Source organism: Pantherophis guttatus, chromosome 2, assembly GCF_059756535.1.
Source record: "Pantherophis guttatus breed Tessera chromosome 2, ASM5975653v1, whole genome shotgun sequence".
Lineage (NCBI taxonomy): Eukaryota > Metazoa > Chordata > Lepidosauria > Squamata > Colubridae > Pantherophis > Pantherophis guttatus.
Genome location: NC_142064.1, coordinates 259523526 through 259545695, shown reverse-complemented (window position 1 = coordinate 259545695; position 22170 = coordinate 259523526). Strand labels below are relative to the sequence as shown.

General features: G+C 45.5%; 2 protein-coding genes across 6 annotated transcripts in view; both read right to left on the bottom strand.

The window, feature by feature from the left end:
• Positions 1 to 9314, bottom strand: part of EHMT2 (euchromatic histone lysine methyltransferase 2) — a 55807-nt gene extending 46493 nt beyond the window's left edge. For 3 of the 4 annotated variants that reach the window (XM_087883932.1, XM_087883934.1, XM_087883933.1), the window contains exons 1-3: positions 9214 to 9314; positions 801 to 864; positions 426 to 665 (exon numbers count right to left, since the gene is read on the bottom strand). In XM_087883932.1, coding sequence (XP_087740058.1) covers positions 426 to 665; positions 801 to 864; positions 9214 to 9243 — 334 coding nt within the window. In that variant the 5' untranslated portion in view covers positions 9244 to 9314. Of the gene's footprint in view, positions 1 to 425; positions 666 to 800; positions 865 to 936; positions 1070 to 9213 lie in introns of those variants that run through there. The other variant, XM_087883935.1, reaches the window with a different exon arrangement.
• Positions 9315 to 11475: 2161 nt separating this feature from the next.
• On the bottom strand, positions 11476 to 21702 carry ZBTB12 (zinc finger and BTB domain containing 12). Of its 2 annotated transcripts, none has more exons than XM_034421452.3 (3): positions 21422 to 21702; positions 18260 to 18839; positions 11476 to 16643 (listed from the first exon to the last, which is right to left on the bottom strand). In XM_034421452.3, exons 2-3 carry the CDS (start codon positions 18754 to 18756, stop codon positions 15605 to 15607), a joined length of 1536 nt encoding a protein of 511 aa, XP_034277343.2. In that variant the 5' UTR covers positions 18757 to 18839; positions 21422 to 21702; the 3' UTR covers positions 11476 to 15604. The 2 variants fall into 2 exon arrangements, with proteins under 2 accessions (XP_034277343.2, XP_034277344.2); XM_034421453.3 differs by lacking the exon at positions 21422 to 21702 and adding an exon at positions 21087 to 21320 and having other exon boundaries at positions 12228 to 16643.
• Positions 21703 to 22170: the final 468 nt, after the last annotated feature.

Genomic DNA, 22170 nt, shown 5'->3' with positions numbered 1-22170 from the left:
TTCTTGTGTTATTGTGCTCTCCCCTCCATAGTCCTCCCTGGCTGGCTCAGGCCACAAATAATATTAAATATGTATAAATAAAAGCTATCTATAAACATGAAGCTGAGAGCAGACTTATATCTGGATCCCCCTGGTCCAAGACAACCTCTTAACATATGATACCGAATTTTCAGGGGAGCTTCTAAATTAGACGGCAGCCGTTGCAATACCAGTCAAAGAAGAGAGATTCAAAACAGCACATCACCCAATAGAAGCCACTCAACCTCAGACTTACAGGTCTCCTCACAATAATGCCCAATAAAATCATATGGAGAATCCTTCTTTTTTTCTACAAAGAAAAATCACCTTCTTACTGACATGCTCCTCCATCACCAATCCCAAATTTGATTAATAAATAAATAAATAAAATCCCCTTCCCAACTCACCAGGTAGGCCTTTGTTCCCTGGGGTGGGACTAGAGTTTGAGCCGGCCAAGGGGCCTTCTGATTCTGGAGACAAACATCCTCCTTCTTTTCCGCTCCCAGTCGCTTGCGTCCAGACTCCATCATCCCCATTTCGGTTGGAGACCAGGAGGCCGTCCCCTACTCCTCCCAATGTGCTTTTGGCTTTCCGAGGAGACAAGGCTCCCGATGAGACCTCCAAGTCCTCTTTGGAGGGTTCAGGATCTTGAGGAAGACATAGACACAAGGCTCTTAGGGCCCAAGAAAGTTCTGGAGTCAACGGGGTTCAAAAATCAGAGCTGCAGAGGAAAGCAGCACCTTCTTCCCCAACTTCTAATCTCGGACTTCCATAAAACTTACCTATTTCGCCTGCTTCAACTTCCCCCAGAGCCGATGCCCCCTCTAATCCCCGATGGGCGTCATCCTGAGGGGGAAAAAGAAACAGCAATTCAAAACTCAAGTTAAGATTAATTTGCGAATGTTTATCTGGACTTACATGACATACTAATCGTGGTTTATTTCACCAGGGTTCATTACAGAGGAGATACAGTAACTGTCAGCCAATACCAATGACTTCTCCAGATCACCCAAGTTGATGGGGTCGATATATTAGATGTATTTTTACGGTTCTGAAATGGGTTGAAGGAGAACGTATATTTTATTTCAAAACATGCTTTTATCTTTAAAATGCTAATTTATACGTATACACATATTATTTATATTTTGCTCCCAATCACAAGCATGCAATCTGCTCTTGTGGGAAGACATGGTGATGGATGAATTATAATCAGACTTCTGTCTCAGCTATTTAATCATCCCCCAATAATCAATCAACCTCCATTCAACATTTCCTAATATATTACAGGCATAAGCCACAAAGCTCACTAACCTATGGTGTCCGTGGTTGGTCATGGTTTAGTATGTAATAGGAACAACCACCACTGTGTTTAGCTTATAAGATTGTGCACAATCCCAAACTGTGGCATATTTTAAAAAACATGATTAAATTGTAGGCTAGCATGCAATGCAAACCCAGCAACTGAAAACACCAACTTTCTCAAAGCGTGCTACTACTAAAAACAAGCCTTCAGATACAAACCCCTTCTTCCTCAGCAGGAATCACCTCAAGTTTGGGTTTCTTCTCTCCAACCTGAGCAAATAGATTAGAATTCTTCTGACCCATTTCCCATTTCCCCCCACCAGAGGAATGATTCAAGCCGTCTTCCCTCCAGCCAATTTAAAAGTATAATTTATTGTCAATTACCTAAACCCTGTTCACCTGTCCTATCAACCCAATCCCTACAACAATACAAGATGGCTTCATTTAGGCCCTTCCCATTTCGCCCTATTGATTTTTAAGTCAAAAGATCCATCACAGCCCTTTTGTTGCTTCTAAATAGTGATGATAGTAAGGATTCTCCTAACTCTCTTTAAATCCTTGATTTAAAAGCATTTGTTTAGTGACAGTTTGAAATTACAACAGCAGGAAAAAAAGTAGCTTATTTTTTTTTAATTTTTTTTAAATTTATTTTTATATGCCGCCCTTCTCCGGAGACTCAGGGCGGCTTACAATGCGTTAAGCAATAGCCTTCATACTTTTGTATATTTTATACAAAGTCAGCTTATTGCCCCCACAAACCGGGTCCTTATGATTGGTTCTTGCAGTTATAACTTTTGCAATGTCCCCACTCTTACATGATTAAAAAAAAAAACCCAGGTGCTTGGCCACTGACTCATATTTGACGGCTGCAGCGTCCCGGGGATTCACGCAATCATCTTTTGTGACTTTCTGATGGGCAAAGTCAATGGGGAAGCCAGAATCCCTTAACAACCGTCTTACTAACTTAAAAGCTGCAGTGATTCACTTCACAACAGTGACTGCAAGTGTCTCGAGGTCATGTCATTTGTGATCTGCCCATCATCTTAGATAACATCATCAGTGCTGCTAGTGAGTGTGGGGTTTGCTTCCTGCTACAGTAATTTACTGTGCCAATGTTGATGGGGATGTGATTTTCTCCTGAGTAGTTCCTTAATTAAGGCATTGTCTTCTGCTTTCTGTTTCAAACAATACCCCAGTAATGGAACCACAGAGAAAAGCATATTGCCACCAACATTGGCAGGACAAATTGCTGTATGTAAATAAGGAGCAAACACATTCACTTGCACCAATGATGTTACCCAGTTGCATTAAACACCTGCAAGCAAGCAAACTCAGAAAACATTAAGGACTCCATAAATTACAACTATATTGTGTATTCAATGTCAGGATGCAAATGGGTGATAGTAGCAGCTGCTTGATGACATCACAATGAGAGAACTGGCTAGGGCTGGGAAAAAAAATGGAGGAGCACATCTGAACAGAAATTCTCTTAAAGGCATAGGAAATACACAGATTCTTAATCCATCATGCAACCATTCTGGGAAAGAAATTCAGGAGCTTCCAGGAAACCTAAATTAACATTAATAAAGAAAGAATGGAATACCTTAATTCTTGCCATTTTTAAAAAACCTGAATTTTGCTTCTTTGATGGTGCTTTGAATGTAAGAGGATGGACAACTGCATTAAGAATTTTTATTTATGCCTGGGGGCATAAGGAAAGCAGACTGGTATCTTTTCATACACATTAGCACTGGGGCTAGAATTGCATATGCGCAACTTTGGAAAGGGAAAGAAGTACCATCGGATCAGATGATTTTCAACAAAATTTTGTGTTGTGCAGAATGTGATAGACTAACATACATTCTTAAAGATAGACAAGAATCAACTTTCAATCAAAGCTGGGATAAATGGTACCAATGGATAGAAGTAAAAATGTCATAAGGCAGTTGTTAGGGAAGCATGTAGCATAGATATGTAAATAGCAAGTTAAATACAAATAAGGTTATATTAGATATAAGAAGATTAACAAATGCATGATGCAGTACGAAAAACCAAATTGAAGATGTAGTATGATGATATGTGAAGCTAGTTAGAAACTGTATATATATGGGGGTTGAATCAACCTCAGTCGTATGTATGTGATTGTGTTTCGTATAGTCTTCTTTCTGTTTTTTGTTTCTAATTTATAATAAAAAAAAATTTAAAAAAGAATTTTTATTTTGGCATTATGGCAGTCTGTGGCCTTGCTGGAATTGGGTATTAATGAAAAGAAGGACCAGGGGTGACATGATAGCAGTGTTCCGATATCTCAGGGGTTGCCACAAAGAAGAGGGAGTCAAGCTATTCTCCAAAGCACCTGAGGGTAGGACAAGAAGCAACGGGTGGAAACTTATCAAGGAGAGAAGCAACCTAGAACTAAGAAGAAATTTCCTGACAATTAGAACAATTAACCAGTGGAACAACTTGCCTCCAGAAGTTGTGAATGTTCCAACACTGGAAGTTTTTAAGAAAAGATTGGACAACCACTTGTCTGAAATGGTATAGGGCAGTGATGGCTGACCTTTTTGTCGTCGCGTGCTGACACCCATAATGTAACGTGTGTGTGACACCTCCTGCTCCCCTGCACATGCACTCACAACACCCCCACGCCTGTGTGCACAACCCCCGCCCCATTTTGGGACTAGTAGGCCTCCCTGCAGCCTCCTGGCACCAAAAACGGGCCGCAGGGGGTGGGCACACCACTCTCCCGGCGCATCATCCCCCAACCCCCCACGCATGATCCCCCACGCATGTGCCCCGCCCCCGCTCATGCTCGGCAGATCTGAAAATTGGCTGGCCAGTGGGAGGCGCGCATGCGCGGTGGAGTTTAGCTGGGCAACAGCTTGCGTGCCCGAGAGGGCTCCGCGTGCCAGCTGTGGCACGCGTGCCATAGGTTCGCCATCACGGGGTATAGGGTTTCCTGCTTGAGCAGGGGGTTGGACTAGAAGACCTCCAAGGTCCCTTCCAACATCTGTTATTCTATTCTAAGCAGCAAATTTCAAAGTGCTATTGATAATGTTGGATGGAGTGTGTTTAATTGCCCCCATATCAGAACTTGTTAGCTGAGCTTTATAGTTAGCATGTCAGAAACACAAGCAAAATGTGCTCTTCAGCATGCTCACATATATGTTGACTTTCACTGGATTTATTTATTGCTGGTTCTAGATCCACAAATGGGACTATGATCTACAAATCATGGCTGGTTCTACGTTTCTTACAGATTTCTGTTCCTTTGGCACAGTGTTTCTCAACCTTAGCTACTTTATGATGCGTGGGCTTCAATTCCCAGGATTCCCTAGCCATCATGGAGAACTCTGGGAGTTGAAATCCTCGTATCTTATCTTTTCCTCAAGATAAAAAAACAACAACAACCAAAGTCCAGTTGCCTTTTGAATAAGCACCTTTGAGTCAACCATGACCTGGAGGACTGAGAATCTCCACAGATTATTTTAAAAGTTGCCAAGGTTGAAAAGCACTGCTCTTGCTTCCACTTCAGAAAATAATGGATGACCCTAGCCTGAATCTACAAGAAGCAGGGAGTTCTGGGAGTTGAAGTCCACACATCTCAAAGTGGCTAAAGTTGAGAAGCACTTAGCCACTTAGAGGCTTAACCTGGAGAAAACTATACAAACACACCTGTGAGAGGGCAGGCAGGCTGCCTTTAAACTGGCTAGCATCTGGGCTGATGGCGCCCTGCCATTTAAAGACTTTTCTCTAGCCAGCCCAGCTGCCAGTATTGTAATACAATAATACAAACCCTATAAAAGCTGAGTAAAAACAAGAACAGTGGAGTGTGGTAGTTGTTCTGAGAGAGAAGGTGGTTTCTGTTGCTTTGTGGAAATAAAACAATGGGAAGCAGCCTAGGGCAGGGATGACTAACCTTTTTGCCGTCGTGTGCCAAAAGCGGGGGTAGCGCAGGGAGGTCACGTGCGCCCATGCCCACACCCATAATTCAATGTGTCCCAACCCCCCCGCGCATGCATGCGTGACCCTCCCCCATGCAACCCCTACTTTTGGCACGTGATGACACAGTGAGCCCGATAGGCCCGTTTTTCGCCCTCTCCAGGCTCCAGAGGCTTTCTTGGAGCCTGGGGAGGGCGAAAACAGCCTTCCCCACCTCCCCGGAGGCCCTCCGGAAGCTGGAAACAGTTCGTTTCCCAACTTCCGGTGGGCCCAGAAGGCCTGAAAATCAGCTGGCTGGCGTGCACATGCGCACTGGATCTGAGCTAGGGCAACGCTCGCGTGCCCAGATATGGCTCCACGTGCCACCTATGGCACGCGTGCCATAGGTTCGTCATCATGGGCCTAGGGCTAACAGACAGGAATATTGTCCTTCAGTAGTAAGCCTCACAAACTGCAGTAGTCTATTAATAGTAATATTAGACCAATGATGGCTAACTTTTTCCAGACTGAGTGCAAAAAGTGGACGCGTGAGCGCAAATCCGCACACATGCGGCCAAACCCCACAAATGCAATGTGTGTGCCCCCCCGTGCATGCGTGTGCGGCCTGCATGTGCCCCGCATGTGTGCATGGCCCCCCTACATGCGCCCCACCCCACCCCACATGCAGCTCCCTGCATGCGCCCCACCTCCTGCATGCATGTGTCCTCCACATGCATGAGCACAAACCTGCATACGCCCCGCATATATGCACACAACCCCCACGCATGCCCCACCCCCCTGCACATGCATATGTGCCTTCCCCTCACACATCCCCACCTGTGCAGTGGAAAGAGGGTGCTGCATGTCACCTCTGGCACACGTGCCATAGGTTCACCATCATGGTACTAGACTATTACAATTTGTGAGGCCTACTGCTAAAGGACAATTCACAGTTCTTAGGAACAGACCTGGGGAAGTGTGTAAGAATTGTAAGCACCAGCCATTGAGTGTGTGTGTGTTGCCTAAAGGCCAAGGATGCTTGTGTTGGGAGCCCACTGATTTTGAGATTTTAAAATAGGTTTACATAGATTTTATCTATTTGTATCGATAAAAAGAACCTGTGATAAAGGGGTGGCAGAAACAGGATAGCTAAAGAGTGGGCCCTCCGACACAAAGGGGCAACCACACGAGGGATGGTGGCAATTTAATACACACCAAATGAAAAGAAAACAAGCCTTGGCTTAGAAAGGGTGCAAAAGAAAGGGAGTTTGGTCCTTGCAGAGCGCAGGTTTTGCTGAGTTTACTCAGTCGACGTCCTACTTGAGGAAACCAGACCCCATACCAGAACTTACACCAAACACTGACATGAAAAAGGGGTCCAGGTGAGGCTGAAGAGCTGGCTCTGTCAGTTGGCTTGGGACCCCAATAGGGGAGCATCAAACTGGAGGGGATTGATTGGCCAACAGCAACTTCCATTCCCCCCCCCCGTACATTCTGTTCCATTGGTCCCCATTTTTCAGTTTAGTAATAATTTGTTTCTATTGTGATTTTAGACTTTTGTGTGTGTGTGTGTGTTTATATATATATAATGGTGCTCTCTGAGGTTGCTTGTTTTCTTGCAGATGTTTCATTACCCTAACTCAGGAGGGTGGGGGGGGGAGAGAGAGAGAGAGAGAGAGAGACAGACAGACATATACCCTGTTTCCCCCCAAATAAGACATTCCCCCGATAATAAGCCCAATCGGGCTTTTGAGCACTTGGCAATAAGGCCAAGCGCTTATTTCAGGGTTCAAAAAAATATGACAGGATCTTATTTTCGGGGAAACACGGTATATTGAAATACACACTCACACACTCATATATATATAGAGGGCCTTGATAGAAGCTCCTAACAATCTTGGTCCTCATTTTATCAATCTCAGAAGGATGGAAGGCTGAATCAACCTTGAGCCAGTCAGGATCGAACTTCTGGCAGTGAGCAGAGTTAGCCTGCAATACTGCATTCTAACCACTCTTCTAGTTAAACACAAGATAGAGCCAGGGGAAACCCCACCAATCAGACGGCATCCCTACAGGATTCCTGAATGGCTAAAAGGAGTGTTACAGACTGAGGTAGAAAAATAAATGCTCCAGATGATAATAGCCATCTGTAGATGACGGGTGGTTTCTCATTGTTTTGGTGCCAAATTAGAGTATCGAGATACGCTTTTGTGTGTATTTTAGATTAGACAGATAATCGGAGTGGCAAAATTTGATGGTTATCCAATGTCCAGAATGGATGAACTTTTGGATGATTTATTTTAGGGGGAGCCAAGTATCTCTCCCCTTTGGATTTGACAAAAGGATACTGGCAAATCCCACTGAATACCAATCCAGATAGAAGACTGTGATTATGAACGCTCTGTTTTGTTTTCAGAAGACAGGCCAAAAAATAGTGTATTCGAAATTACAAGGATGTAAATTTTGTTTGGACATCAGAAAAAATAACCTTCTAATGGCAACATTTATTCAGCAAGGGGAAAGATTACTCCCAGAAGTGGTGGGTTCCAGCTGGGTGACCTTGGGCCAGTCCTTCTCTCCAGCCCAAGGAAGCAGGCAATGGTAAACCACTTCAAGAAATCTGGCCCGTAAAATTGCAGGTTTGTCAAGGAGTCAACACTGACTTGAAGGCACATGAACAAAATGTTCCAGGAGGGTGGGTTGACTAAATGATCTCTTATGATTCCTTCCAATTCCTCCATTCTATGATTGTTAAGTGAATCGGATCATCCCAGTAAATTATTATGCAACTGGTTTAGCGTCTGCCTCAAAGACAGCTTTTGCATTTATGTCACCAGCTGCGTGAACAGAGAGCATGGGCAGAGCGAACAGCTACCAAATGCAACTCGGTGAAACCACCTGCAAAAGACAGGTAATCCTCCACTTACAACAGTTCATTTAATGACTGTTCAAAGTTACAATGGCATTGAAAAAAGGTGTCTTGTGACCGTTTTTCACACTTCTATCTTTTCAGCATCCCCACGGTCATGCGATTTAAGTTCGGATGCTTGACCCCTGATTCACATTTATGACGGTTGCAGTGTCATGTGATCTCCTTTTGTGACCTCCTGACCAGTACCCGATTCACTTAACAACCGTGTAGCTCGTTTAAAGAACTGCAGCGATTCCCTTTCACAAAGGAGGCGAGAAAAATCATAAAAAACGGGGTGAAAACTCACTTAACAACCTACATTTTGGACTCCGTTGAGATCGTAAATTGAGGACCACCTGTACTTTTAATCCCATTCAAAGGCGGTCTCCAGATGAATGAACTCTTCAACAAAGAGACGGCGAGAGGTCTCTCTGGGACAAAGGGGGGGGGAGAAGAGCTGCAGGCCCTTAAAAGCGAGAAAGATGCACGCGGCTTCTTTAAAACGTCAACCCGGGGCTGCAAGTTTGGGGTTGCCAGGAAGAAACGTGCCCGCCGGTCGTGAGAAGAGATGATCGGGCGACACGAGGCGATGGGGGGGGGGGAAGCCAGTTTAGCAAAACGTTTCGAAGGAAGCGGGTCTCTTTTTAACCCCGATTACCACGGACACCTAAATTTTTTACAGTGGATCCGGATAGGATCCCATGCTCAAACCCCCCACCCCCACCCCTCCTTTTCTCTTTGCACCCAGAGAAGCTGGCTGGTCAAGCGGTTTGCACACCCCCACTCCCCTCGCCCTCTGCTCCAGCTGCGGCGGTCCTGGTGGAAAACGCACCCTCCTTTCTTTCTTTCTTTCTTTCTTTTGCATTTTGCAAAGCAGCCCCTCCCCGCGCGCCCGACCGAGCCCGAAAAAGGAGGCGGCAAAGCCGGGTGGGGTAGGGTGGGGGAAACCCGGGGAATTCCTGCCGCTCCTCAAGCCCGATTCGCACGATCGTTGGTGCAATTCCCGCCAACGCCGCCCGGATCCTCAGTCTCCCGCCCCCCCCCCCCTCCGCGACCCAAACCTGAGCGACTCCCGCTCCGACATCATCCATGGCCTCGCGCGGCGGTGGCAGCAGAGCCGGCCCCGCAGTGACGTCACGCTCCCGGGGCGAAGAAAGGAGGGGGGAGGAGGAGGAGGAGGGAGGGAGGAGGAGGAGGGAGCCGCTTAAAGGGGCAGCGCTTCCATTCATCCGTCTCAGACAAAGAGCGAGGAGGAATTTCCCCGCTCGGGATCTATTCAAGGTTGATTCTCCCTTTGGAAGCTTTCCCCAATCCGGCTGTGCCGGATCTATTAGGACCCTTCCCAGTATTTCCAACCGCCGAAAGCCAAGGGGGCTGGGGATTATGGGGGGTCGCAGTCTAGCATGCGACCCCCATAATCCCCAGCCCCCGTGGCTTTCGGCGGCTGGAACTACTGGGAAGGGTCCTAAGCAGATCCGGTACAAACGAATTGGGGAAACCTGATGATGCCCTCTCAATGGGGTAGACTATGATGCCCATAATCCCCAGCCCCCTTGGCTTTCGGCGGCTGGAACTACTGGGAAGGGTCCTAAGCAGATCCGGTACAAACGAATTGGGGAAACCTGATGATGCCCTCTCGATGGGGTAGACTGCGATGCCCATAATCCCCAGCCCCCTTGGCTTTTGGTGGCTGGAACTACTGGGAAGGGTCCTAAGCAGATCCGGTACAAACGAATTGGGGAAACCTGATGATGCCCTCTCGATGGGGTAGACTGCGATGCCCATAATCCCCAGCCTCCGTGGCTTTTGGTGGCTGGAACTACTGGGAAGGGTCCTAAGAAGATCCGGTACAAACGAATTGGGGAAACCTGATGATGCCCTCTCGATGGGGTAGACTGCGATGCCCATAATCCCCAGCCTCCGTGGCTTTTGGTGGCTGGAACTACTGGGAAGGGTCCTAAGAAGATCCGGTACAAACGAATTGGGGAAACCTGATGATGCCCTCTCGATGGGGTAGACTGCGATGCCCATAATCCCCAGCCTCCGTGGCTTTTGGTGGCTGGAACTACTGGGAAGGGTCCTAAGCAGATCCGGCACAGCCGGACTGGGGAAACCTAATGATGCCCTCTCAATGGGGTAGACTGCGATGCCCATAATCCCCAGCCCCCTTGGCTCTTGGCGGCTGGAACTACTGGGAAGGGTCCTAAGCAGATCCGGTACAACCGAATTGGGGAAACCTGCCCCCTCGATGGGGTAGACTGCGATGCCCATAATCCCCAGCCCCCGTGGCTGGGCAGAGCCGTTCTGGAGAGTTTTAAGAGCCCCATACCTATACAAAACGTAATTTAGAAAAGGGGCTCGTTTGAGGTCCGTGTTTTTTTCATGTTTAATGGGACCGTGGCGTCTCGCGTGGGTTTACTCAGAAAAATACCAATGTGTCATGTAAACGGGATCGGTGGAGCATCGAATATGCCACTTAAAAGTATATTTGGGGTGGCTGCTCTGCCCTCAATTCCTGGCACCCAGGAAAAGCAAGTTACTGGGGGGGAAAAAAATAGAGGCGAAGGGCAGAGAAAAAAGACCCAGCGAGAACAGAATCAGGTTTGTAGGATCCTTGGTGCTATGAGCTTGGCTGTTTGCTTGCAAGACGTCTCATTACCCTGCTAGGTAACATAATAGAAATAATAGAATAACAAGAGTTGGAAGGGACCTTGGAGGTCTTCTAGTCCAACCCCCTGCTTAGGCAGGAAACCCTACACCACTTCAGACAAATGGTTATCCAACATCTTCTTAAAAATTTCCAGTGTTGGAGCATTCACAACTTCTGCAGGCAAGTTGTTCCACTTATTGTTTTAACTGTCAGGAAATTTCTCCTTAGTTCTAAGTTGCTTCAGTGAACTCATTTGTCGGTTTGCTCTCTTTACATCTGTGGTACACTTGGGAGGGGAATCTACTCAACAGGTGCAGATCCTTGATTAATACTAGCTGATATGGGCAGTTCGCAAGACCCTTTCCATTTGCAAACATGCCCACTTGTAAACGAGCACTTAATTGTTAGCAAGGGGCATACAAAACCATTCATTTCCTAAACAACTGAGCAGTAAGTCCTTTCTGGGGTTGATCTGACTTTGGCTTGGCAGGTTTAATCGGGGTTCATTTGACAAACATGGGGTTCACGTTTGAATGGGTGATTCTGCAAACCGAAGTCTACCCAATCTGCCAAATCAATTCTCTTAAAAATCAGGAACTCGAGAGGACATCCAGCAAAGGACTCTTGAAATTTTAGTTCCCTTCCCCAATGAAATCCAGTCAACAGCAGGAGCACCAGTATTAAGGTTGGTTTTATTTATTTTTTTTAAGAACAAAATAAAATGGGGGAAAAAAAAAACTAGTTAGGGTCCATGGGATCAAAGTCTTTTGTCATCTCAAAATATCCCCCGTTGCCACACTTGTGGCAGTCATTCCAGCATGATGAGATACAATGCAGGCCGCCCTTTTCACTACTGAATATACAATACAGCAATCCAGAACAATTCAATTCCCAGTTGGGTTGTTTTTAAAAAAAATTTTCCTAGCCCTCAAGATTAATTGATAAAAGTGCATGGGTAGCACCCCAAAAGCCATTAACTGCCATTTCCAACGAACGAACCTTAATTCTGTACTTGCAACATTTCTTATCCTACAGCCCCTGTTTCATCGACTTTCCCCATTTCTACAGACAGCAAAAATCCATCTTTTCAAAGATTGGCATGTTGATTACTTTTAAGCATGTCTCTGTAAGGATGCTCCCCAAACTTTCTGTCGGAGTCATAAATTATAGGAATGGTAGGCTTAGCGAGTTGTGAATAGAACCATGAAGATTTATGGCAATTTCATGAATGGGAAAGTAGCCAAATAATTATTATGCAACACTTGAAAGGATAAATCTATGCCAAATCTACAGCAGTGGATGTTTTTAAGTTCCCTGCTCTGAAAAGAAACCTCAGCTGATTTTAGAAAGCAAGGCCAGTTTAGTACTTGAATGGGACCACTAGAAAAATTCTAGGACTAGATTTTTTTATTTTTTTTTTAAGAATTGAAAAAAACATCCTGAAAGAAGGCAACAAGAAGCAAGTTCCAGGCTGTCGCCAAGAAAAAAAAGGACATGGATATGATAATGAAATCACTTGGGATCAAGATCAAGGCCTTATTTTACTACTCTTTAGCGACATCTGAATTAGTTCTTGACAAAGAGGGAAGAACATCCTTAAACCATCTGATCAAATCTGCTTGAGGTTTCTAGACAGTTAAAAACAACTTCTTTCTCTATAATGGTATGTAGTCACTATCCTATTAAATAGTGGTTTGTAATGTATGAACAGCACTGAACCCAAGATCTGTTTTTTGGTTTTCTTCCTGTACAGGTAATCCTTGACTTACAATTCATTATTTTTTTTTAATTGATTTATATGCCGCCCTTCTCCGGAGACTCAGGGCGGCTTACAATGCGTTAAGCAATAGCCTTCATACTTTTGTATATTTATACAAAGTCAGCTTATTGCCCCCACAAACTGGGTCCTCAATTTACCAACCTTAGAAAGGATGGAAGGCTGAGTCGACCTTGAGCCTGGGGAGAATTGAACTTGCAGTAATTGCAGGCAGTTGGATGTTAAATGCTGCCTTAGGAGGCATTAGCCTCCTACACCACTCAGGCTCCATTTAGTGACCAAAGTTACAATGGCACTGAAAAAAGCGACTTATGACTGTTTTTCACACTTATGATCTTTGTAGCATCCCGATGGTCATGTGATCAAAATTCAGACGCTTGGCAACTAATTCATATTTATGACCACTGCTGTGCCCCAAGGTCACACGTGATCAACTTCTGTGACCTTCTGACCAAGCCAAGTCAATGGGCCGAGGTGGCGCAGTGATTAGAGTGCAGTACTGCAGCTACTTCAGCTGACTGCTAGTTCAGCAGATCAGATCTCACCGGCTCAAGGTTGACTCAGCCTTCCATCCTTCTGAGGTGGGTAAAATGAGGACCCAGATTGTTGGTGGCAATATGCCAATATGCAATATGATATATGCTAACTTTGTAAACCACTTAGAGAAGGCTGTAAAGCACTATGAAGCGGTATAAAGTCTAAAAAAAAACGGGGAAGCCACATTCACGTAGCACTCCTGCTACTGACTTATCAACTGCAGTGATTCACTTAACAACGGTGGCAAGAAAGGTCATATAATGGGGCAAAACTCACTTAACAAATGTCTCACAGAAATTTTGGCCTCATCTCTGATCATAAGTCAAGGACTACCTGTACCATTACTGATTCTTCTTAATAAAAGTGGGGAGGGGGAGAAATGATACTGTGCTTGCCATTTTTGAAGACAACGCTCTACTTTCTCCAGAACATCTGTTCCCACCATGCTCATCAATGCCCCGGGTCTACAAAAACCAAATTATGTGACAACAGCAAGTTACCCAGAGCCTTCTCTTTGTTTTGCCTCTGTTGGGTCAGCAGAAAGGGCCATCAAAACCTACCAAGGCCTGGTCTCCATCTTGAACACCATGCTTGTATTCATAGCCATGTGGTCAAAAAACTTCCTTCATGTTGGCTGTTCTTCCCAAATGTCTCAGGTGGATGAATTGCTGTATTTCTGCGGTACAATTATGGAGGAGCTGCCGAGAACCAGGCCTACTACCTCCTCCAGCAGATCCCTCGCTCCTCTGCCGTTTCCTGTAGAATTATTGCCTTTTTTAAAATACCTGGATAAAATTGCACTAGGCAGCTGTTCCCATCAAACGCCACAGTAGAGACTTTCTTGGACATCCAAACGATGTCGAACTCAGCAAATGTCACCCGTGAAGTTTAGGTGGCTGCCAACTTCTCCTTCCACCGTTTTCAGGTTCTCGAAAGGCTTCAGATAACCTAAAGCCTCATCTGTGCGGCTGAGTGATGACAAGAAGATTGGAGAGAAGGTCCAAGGCCACAGATGGCTGGCAGCATGTACCAACTGTATCTGAACGTTGGTGGGAGATCAATCTCCTCTATGCCATACTGCTTAAGGTTTTTTGACCCCCCCATTTCTTTGGCTGAGATAGTTCCAGGTCTCATCCATCTCACTAGGGAAGGAAGGAGGTATCTCAAGTGAGATTTCTCCTCTCTGAACCCATAGCCACAATCCCAATATCATTCCTACTTGGACGACAGCTCTGTCCACTGTCATAGGATGTCTGAACAAACTCTGGATAGGATTGGGCTGTAAAAGAGGTAGCCATATTTTTTATATATATATAAAGGGCCATATGGATCCTGTGAGGGATTTCAATCAGAATAGAGCTGCAAGAGACCTTAGAGTACAGCTCCCTTCCTCAAGCAGGAGACCGTATACCATTTCAGACAAGTGACTGTCCAGTCTCTTTTTAAAAAATCCCAGTGATGAAGCACCCACAATTTCTGAAGTCAAGCTGTTCCACTGTTCAATTGTCCTCACAGTTAGGAAGTTCCTCCTTAATTCCAGGCTGTTTCTCTCCTTGATTAGTTTCCATCCATTGTTTCTTGTCCTGCCCTCTGGTGCTTTGGAAAATAAGTTGACCCCCCTCCTCTTTGTGGCAGCCCCCCAATACTGGAATACTGCTATCATGTCACACCTAGTCCTTCTTTTCTCTAGACTGGCCATATCCTGCAACCGTTCTTCATTGTTTTAGTCTCACCAGGCCTTTAATCATCTTAGTTGCTCTTCTTTGCACTTTTTGCAAAGTCTCAACGTCTTTTTTGTAACGCGATGACCAAAACTGGATGCCGTATTCCAGGTGTGGCCTTACTAAGGCTTTATAAAGTGGTACTAATACTTCACAAGATTTTGAATCTACGCCTCTGTTTATACAACCAAGGATTGTATAAGCTTTTTTGGCTGCTGCCGCACACTGCTGGCTCATGTTTTAAGCGATCGTCCACTAGGACTCCGAGGTCCCTCTCAGTTATGATTTTTGAGCCAGGTTTTGCCTAATCTGTACTTACTTGTACCTTTGGTTTTTCCTGCCCAGATGTAAAACCTTGCTCTCCACATTAAATGTCATGTTGTTGGATAGGGCCCATTGTTCAAGTCTGTCAAGATCTTTTTGGATCCTGAGCTTGTCTTCTGGGGTGTTGGATGAGGACAGATCCCAGGAATCCATCTCCTACCGCCTTCTATTCGAACTAATTAGATCCCTTTCACTTCCCAGACTATCCAGGAGCTTCATGTCATGTACGGTCTACTCTGCTAATCCACTAGGCCCTTCCCACACCCATCCAAAGAATCCAGGGCTTCCACCCTCTACCACACTAGCACTAATCCTATCCCACAAAACTCAGGGATCCTGGCTCGTTACCCCTACAACTAATCCCTACAGCCCACGTCCCTCCCTCAAGAGCTCAGGAGTCCCCCCTTTTTCCACTTCCCACCGCTACCCGACTTCCTCCTCCTTCAACGTATGAGGACGTTGATCTCGGTCACGCTGGCCTCCATGACGTTCTCCGCCGTGGTCTTGCCGTGCTGTTCCTTGAGGTGGCGGCGAATGGCGGGCTTGTGGGCAAAGCGCACGTCGCAGTAAGAGCAACGGTAGGGCCTCTCGCCACTGTGGAGGTTCATGTGATCGTGCAGCGTGGACTTCTGGGTGAAGCACTTCCCGCAGATGGTGCAGGAGTGAGATTTCACCCCGCGGTGAACATTCATATGCCGGTTGAGGTTGCTGCTGTGGTTGAACTGCTTGCCGCACCGAGGGCACATGAAAATTAAGTGATGGGCCCGCATGTGGAAGACAAGCTTCTCCACCCCTTGGAAGACTTCCTCACACTTGGTACAACAGATGATCCTAGAGATCCCGCTACCTCCCCCGAGGGTTCCTGAACTGCCCCCTCTCCCAACCACAGGAAAGGTGGAGAAAGGACGACCGCTCAGTCCCGCCAGGACCAGTCCCATCCCACCGCTGCTGCTCTGGCACTCGGCCGCAACGGCTGCCGCCTCGCTGGTCTCCTCCAAGTAGCCTCCCCCAGGGATGATCAGGAGGCCTTTACCTACGTCATCCTCAGAGAGGCTGTAGGAGGCCTTGACCACACCATGCTGAGCTTTCTCTGGTGTAGATTCTGGAGAAGACTCAATGGCTTCTGCCACCGTAGAGTTGACTTGAGGTTCTTCCTGGTCTCCGGATTCGGCTTTGTTCCACCCTGGCAGAGGAGATAATTCTTTGTCCCAGGCTTCTTGTGGTGAGCTTTCCTTGTTCCAACTTTGCTGAGGTGATGTGTCTTTGCTCCAGCCGGTGCCCATCTGCTGCTGTTGCTGCTGCTGTTGCTGTTTCTTCTGCCGCTGGGCCACTTCCATGGCCGATTCAATCTTCACGATGCAGATGTCAGAGACGGAATCTTCATACCCAAAATCCTCCTCCTGCTCCTCTTCCTCCTCTTCGGCCTTCATCTCCAACTCTTCTTCCAATGGGAACTCCAGCTTAACGGGCCGCTGAATGGACCTATCAACCATAAGAATACATTTAGAACATTAGAAAGTTTGAGGCACGGGTAATGCCACCGTCTTACAAGGAATTAAGACGATTGGTTTATTATTGCAAGCCAATTATCTCTCCAGTCTAATTAGCTCTATCCATTTCTAGAGACAGGCAGTTCTTCTCAGTACAGTCAGTCCCTTGACTTTCGACCAGAAGTGAGCCCCAAATTTCTGTAGCTAAGCAAGACAGCCGTTAAATGAATTGTGTGCCCCATTTTATGACTTTTATTGCCACAGTTGTTAAGTGAATCAGTGCAGTTTGTGAAGTTAATAACTCGGTTGTTAAGTGAATCTGGTTTCCCCATTGACTTTGCTGGTCAGAAGATCACAGCTAATAATAATGGAATAACAGAGTTGGAAGGGATCTTGGAGGTCTTCTAATCCAACCCCCTGCTTAGGCAGGAAACCCTACACCACTTCAGACAAATGGTTATCCAACATCTTCTTAAAAACTTCCAGTGATAGAGCTCCCACAACTTCTGGAGGCAAGTTGTTCCACCAATTAATTGTTCTAACTGTCAGGAAATTTCTCCTTAGTTCTAAGTTGCTTCTCTCCTTGATTAGTTTCCACCCATTGCTTCTTGTCCTAACCTCAGTTGCTTGGAAGAATAGCTTGACTCCCTCTTCTTTGTGGCAGTTCCTGAGATATTGAAACACTGCTATCATGTCTCCCCTAGTCCTTCTTTTCATTAAACTAGACATATCCAATTCCTGCAACCGTTCTTCATGTTTTAGCCTCCAAACCCCTAATCATCTTTGTTGCTCTTCTCTGCGCTCTAGTCTCAACATCTTTTTTACATCATGGCGCCCAAAACTGAAGGGTTATGACCTTGGGATACAGCATAATGCAATAATGCCAACATAAACCAAGTAATATCATATAAATGCCAGGATCATGTATCTGTGCCCCTGTATTTGTGTATCCGATGCAAGTACATGTAGTCCTCCACTTACGACCATAATTGTTGAGCCCAAAATTTTTGCTGCTCAGTGAGACAGTTATTTATTAAATGAGTTTTGCCCCATTTTATGCCACAGTTATTAAGTGCATCACTGCAGTTGTTAGTAACATGGAATATTTCAACCGTCATGAATATGAGTCAGCTGCCAAGCATCTGAATTTTGATCACAGGGACGCTGCAACAATCATAAGCATGAAAAATTGTCATAAGTTGCTTTTTTTAGTGCCGTTGTAACTTTGAACGGTCACTAAATTAACTGTTGTAAGTGGGAGACTATCTGTAATTACACAGGATAGACAACTGCAACAGAGAACTATCATTGCTCTGGCTGCCCAGACTATTACCTTGCTTACCCAATATATTCCTTAGAGCACACAGTTAAAGAAATACCAATAAGAACAATTTTAAATAGCTTGCATTGGTCAGCTATGGTGAGTAAGAATCACCTCTAGGTGACCAGGCAGGAAACTTTTTTTTCTCCAAAAATATTGCTTCTTTCCCTGGATTTTTTTTTTTTCTTTTAGGAAGGAACTTAAGACTAGTGGTGAAAAGGGCACCCAAACAGGCTAATAATTGTTTTGTACAAGTATTTGCAAGACTGAGCAATTCTTCAGCAAACCTCTTGCGTGAGTGCACTTTATTGGATGAGGTAGAGCAACCCACAACACTGGAAGACTTGAATTTCCGGTAGCCTCCAAATTTGGACGTTTCTTCCTTGAGGTTGATCTTGGGTTCGATGAACTGGGACAGGGCATTTCGACATTTCTCCACCACGTGCTCCATCTGGAGGTAGCTGGCAGCCGTCAGATAGTTCACAATGTCCCTGACAGCAAACTCGAGTGCTCCAGTGTAGCAAGAGAGAAGAAGATCAGCTACAATTTTGGCGCTGTGCATGAGGGAAACTTGGAGCTCGGAAGAAGGGTTGAGCAGGAACTGATCTCTCAGGAACGGGGAGCAGGCTGCCAAGATGACCTTGTGGCCACGGAACTTGAGGCTGTCCGCCACAATGGTGACATCACAAAAACGCTCCTCAAAGCGCAGCTGGTTCATGTTGCGTAGGGTGGCGGCCTCGTGCCCAGGCAGCTGAAAGCGAAGGAGCTCCACGCCAGACGCCATTTTGGCTCTTGCGAGGTGGCCGACTTTCACACGGGAAGGAAGAATAGAAGAGGCTGAGGGGTCAGGGTTGAAGAAAACAGGCACTGAGGGGGAAAAAAGGGGGAAGAAGAACAGGAAACTGAATTTAAGACTTTAAATAATCTCACTTTGAACAAAGTGCCACAATCCTCCCCCCATACCACTCCCAAGGCTTCACAGAAGGTGCAAAATCTTATTTATCCACTTTGGAATTAGCAAATTGCATGAACCAAGTACGCACATCCTACCCAATTAATCATCCTCTAACTGGGGTTATAGAAACTAAAATGAAAAAAAAATGCATAATGTTGGCTGAGTTTACACAGTGTTATGTCATAGGGTGGTTTGTTTGGCTTTAGCTAGCTATATTGTTTTGAAACCAGCCTTTGTGGCATATAACCAATGTTTCATGGCTTGGCATGAGATATATATCCATCCTAAACCTTTTGCTTTTTTGTTTGTTTTAAAGAATAAGAGCAGATAATAATTGTTTCCTGATTGCTTATTTGTACCCTATGACTATCATTAAGTGTTGTACCTTATGATTCTTGATGAACGTATCTTCCTTTATGTACACTGGGAGTGTATGCACCAAGACAAATTCCTTGTGTGTCCAATCACACTTGGCCAATAAAAAATTCTATTCTATTCTATTCTATAAACTGCTCTATGCCCTAAATCGTAGTTCAAATCAAAACCACTTATCAGATGTAAGTTTGCTTGTTTCACACCACTTATTAAGCTATAGACCACAGTTTTACAAACAACTACCGAAATGTTCTAAATTTCTAAATCTAAAGAGTTGACCGATCTGTATTGCAAAACTTCAAACTACCACTAGACAGCTACAAAGAAGCCTGGCAAATAAAACTGTTCTCTGCTGCCATCTAATGGTTGGGTGGTGTTCTGCAGTCCAAATACCAGCAACTCTAGTTTTGTATGATGTAGGATGAACCCAGCATTTCCTTCAGCTTCAATGATTTCAAATCTTTATTGTCAGTGCACAACATATGTACAATTAGATTGGTACGTCATGTACAATGATATACCCCAAACTTCAGATTCCTTTATCAATCATGTACCACAAGAATATGGGAGGGAGGGAGGGGGGAAAAAAGCCCAACAGATTAAGCACATTTTTGTTCCCCAAAGTTAAAAAAGTTATTGTGACCTCAGTGTCTCCATCCTGGTTTACACAACCCATCAAGATTTGATTTTTAGCTTGGGACATTAAGAGAATCCAATCAATCAGAGCCTGGATAGCTCTGCAGACTAAAGCACTGTAATTTAACACCAGCTGTCTGCAATTAAAGTAAGTTCGAATCTTGCCAGGCTCAAGGTTGACTCAGCCTTCCATCCTTTCTAAGGTAGGTAAATTGAGGACCCAGTTTGTGGGGGCAATAAGCTGACTTTGTATAAAATATACAAAAGTATGAAGGCTATTGCTTAACGCACTGTAAGCCGCCCTGAGTCTCCGGAGAAGGGCGGCATATAAATCAAATTAAAAAAAAAATACTATTCTGCTTCAGGGCTTGCAATATCATCTCTAAATCTGGGCTTCCCTTGCAAAACATCAATTCCTACATTGCACTTTTTTTTTTTTTGAGTTTGTGCCATGAAGAAGTTATTTTCGACTTCTATACGTTTTCTGCAGGATGAATATTGCATCTACTCATACAAAAAAAAGAGAGAGAGAGGGAAGCATGCATGTAGTTTCCAGCTCATTTCCCAAAGTGTTTTCTACGCCCTGCTCATCTTTCACTTCTCCTGTTATGATAAAGATGGCCTGCACGTTTAATTTAAAGAGCCCACGTTGCAGGCATCGAGCCAACGGACACGGCTTTTCCATACCGAGCATCTTCACGTGCGCGCCAACTTCCAGCGCGAAGTTATTCCGCCGCACAGAAGTTGGAAGCGGAGAGAGAGAGAGAGAGCGCTTGCAAAAAAAAAAAAAAAGGAAAATAAAAAAAGTGTGGATTAACTTTACGGGCGACGGCTGGGGGAGGTGTGGCATGAATTTCACACCAAAGGGGAGCGCCGTGGGAAAGGGGCAAAACCTCCGCGGTTCTTATACACACACACACACAAACAAACACGTGTGTATGTGTGAAAGTCTGCCGCGTTGCTCCTCGCGGCTTTCCCAACCTTGGATCAAAGCTCGGAAGCGCTGGATCAAAAAAGATCGGAAGCGATTCCTCGATTGCAAAGCGCCGCTTTCTAGGCACCGCAAAAAAAAAAAATAGAAAGAAAGAAAGGAAAAGAAAAAGGCGGGAATCTTCCCTTTTCTCTCTTGCAGCAGCACAAAGCCTAACCTGCAACCTTTTTGCTCTTCTTCTTCTTCTTTTTTCGGGCGGGCGTGCAAGAAAGAGCTCGCACTTTTTTTTTTTTCTTCCCCCCCCCCTCCTCGTTTGCAACGTTTCCAAACCCCGGGATTCTTCTCGCATGCACAGTTGCACGCACAAAACCACCCGCTCCGTTGCTGCTGATCCCGGGCTCTCTTTGCAGGCTCCTTTCTTCCTTGCAAAAGAACCAGTTTCTCTTCCTTGCAAAAGAACCGGAGACCCACCCACCCACCGCTTCCCGGGTCCAGCAGAAGACCACCCCGCCCCCCCCTTCCCCAACCTCTTTCCCCCCCCCCAAACCTCACCTGGATCGCGGTTCCCCCTCTCTTGGAGGAGAGGGGACGGCCCCAAATCGCCCAAAAAAAAGGAAAGGCAAGCCAAAAGAAAGGAATTAAAGGGGCCTCCTTAAAGGGCCAGAAATATTTGTCAGCCAGATAGAAAAAGAGAGAAGATGCAGGGGGTGGGTGGGAAACTCCGAAAAGGGTCAATGAAAAGAAGGTGGGAAGAAGCAGAAAGAACTTCATTGCATTGTGGGAAGAGAAGTCCACCCGTGGGATCCTTTAAACGCCCACCCCTCTTCCCCTTTAAGGCCAGTGACGTCATCAACCCGCGCCTGGAGGGCAGGAGGGGAGGGGTGCATTCTTCAGCCTCCTCCAAATCACCTTGGCAACTAACCCCTCCCCCCCCGCCCGCCCGACTTGGAAAACCTCTTTTTGTAGAGATGGCGGAGTTTTTTTGTGGGGGTTGTGGTTTTTTTTTCCCCTCCCTTTTTTTTAAAAAAAGAAAATTATGAGGGGAAAGGAAAAAGAGCTGGAAAGAGGCGGCTATGCCGTCTTCGAGAGGGCAGCGTGCCAAACGTAGTTTCTGAAATTAGCCCGAAAAGCTCTCCAGCCCTTCCCAGTTGCAGAGCTTGTCAAGGCTGCAAGGAATTTCCTTTTTCTCATCTAAACAACCGGCTTCCCAATGATAGATATTAAAAACTGCTTTTGAGTCATTAGATTTTAAAAAGTCCTGCAACTGCCCAAACCGACTTTTAAAAACATAACCCTGCTTT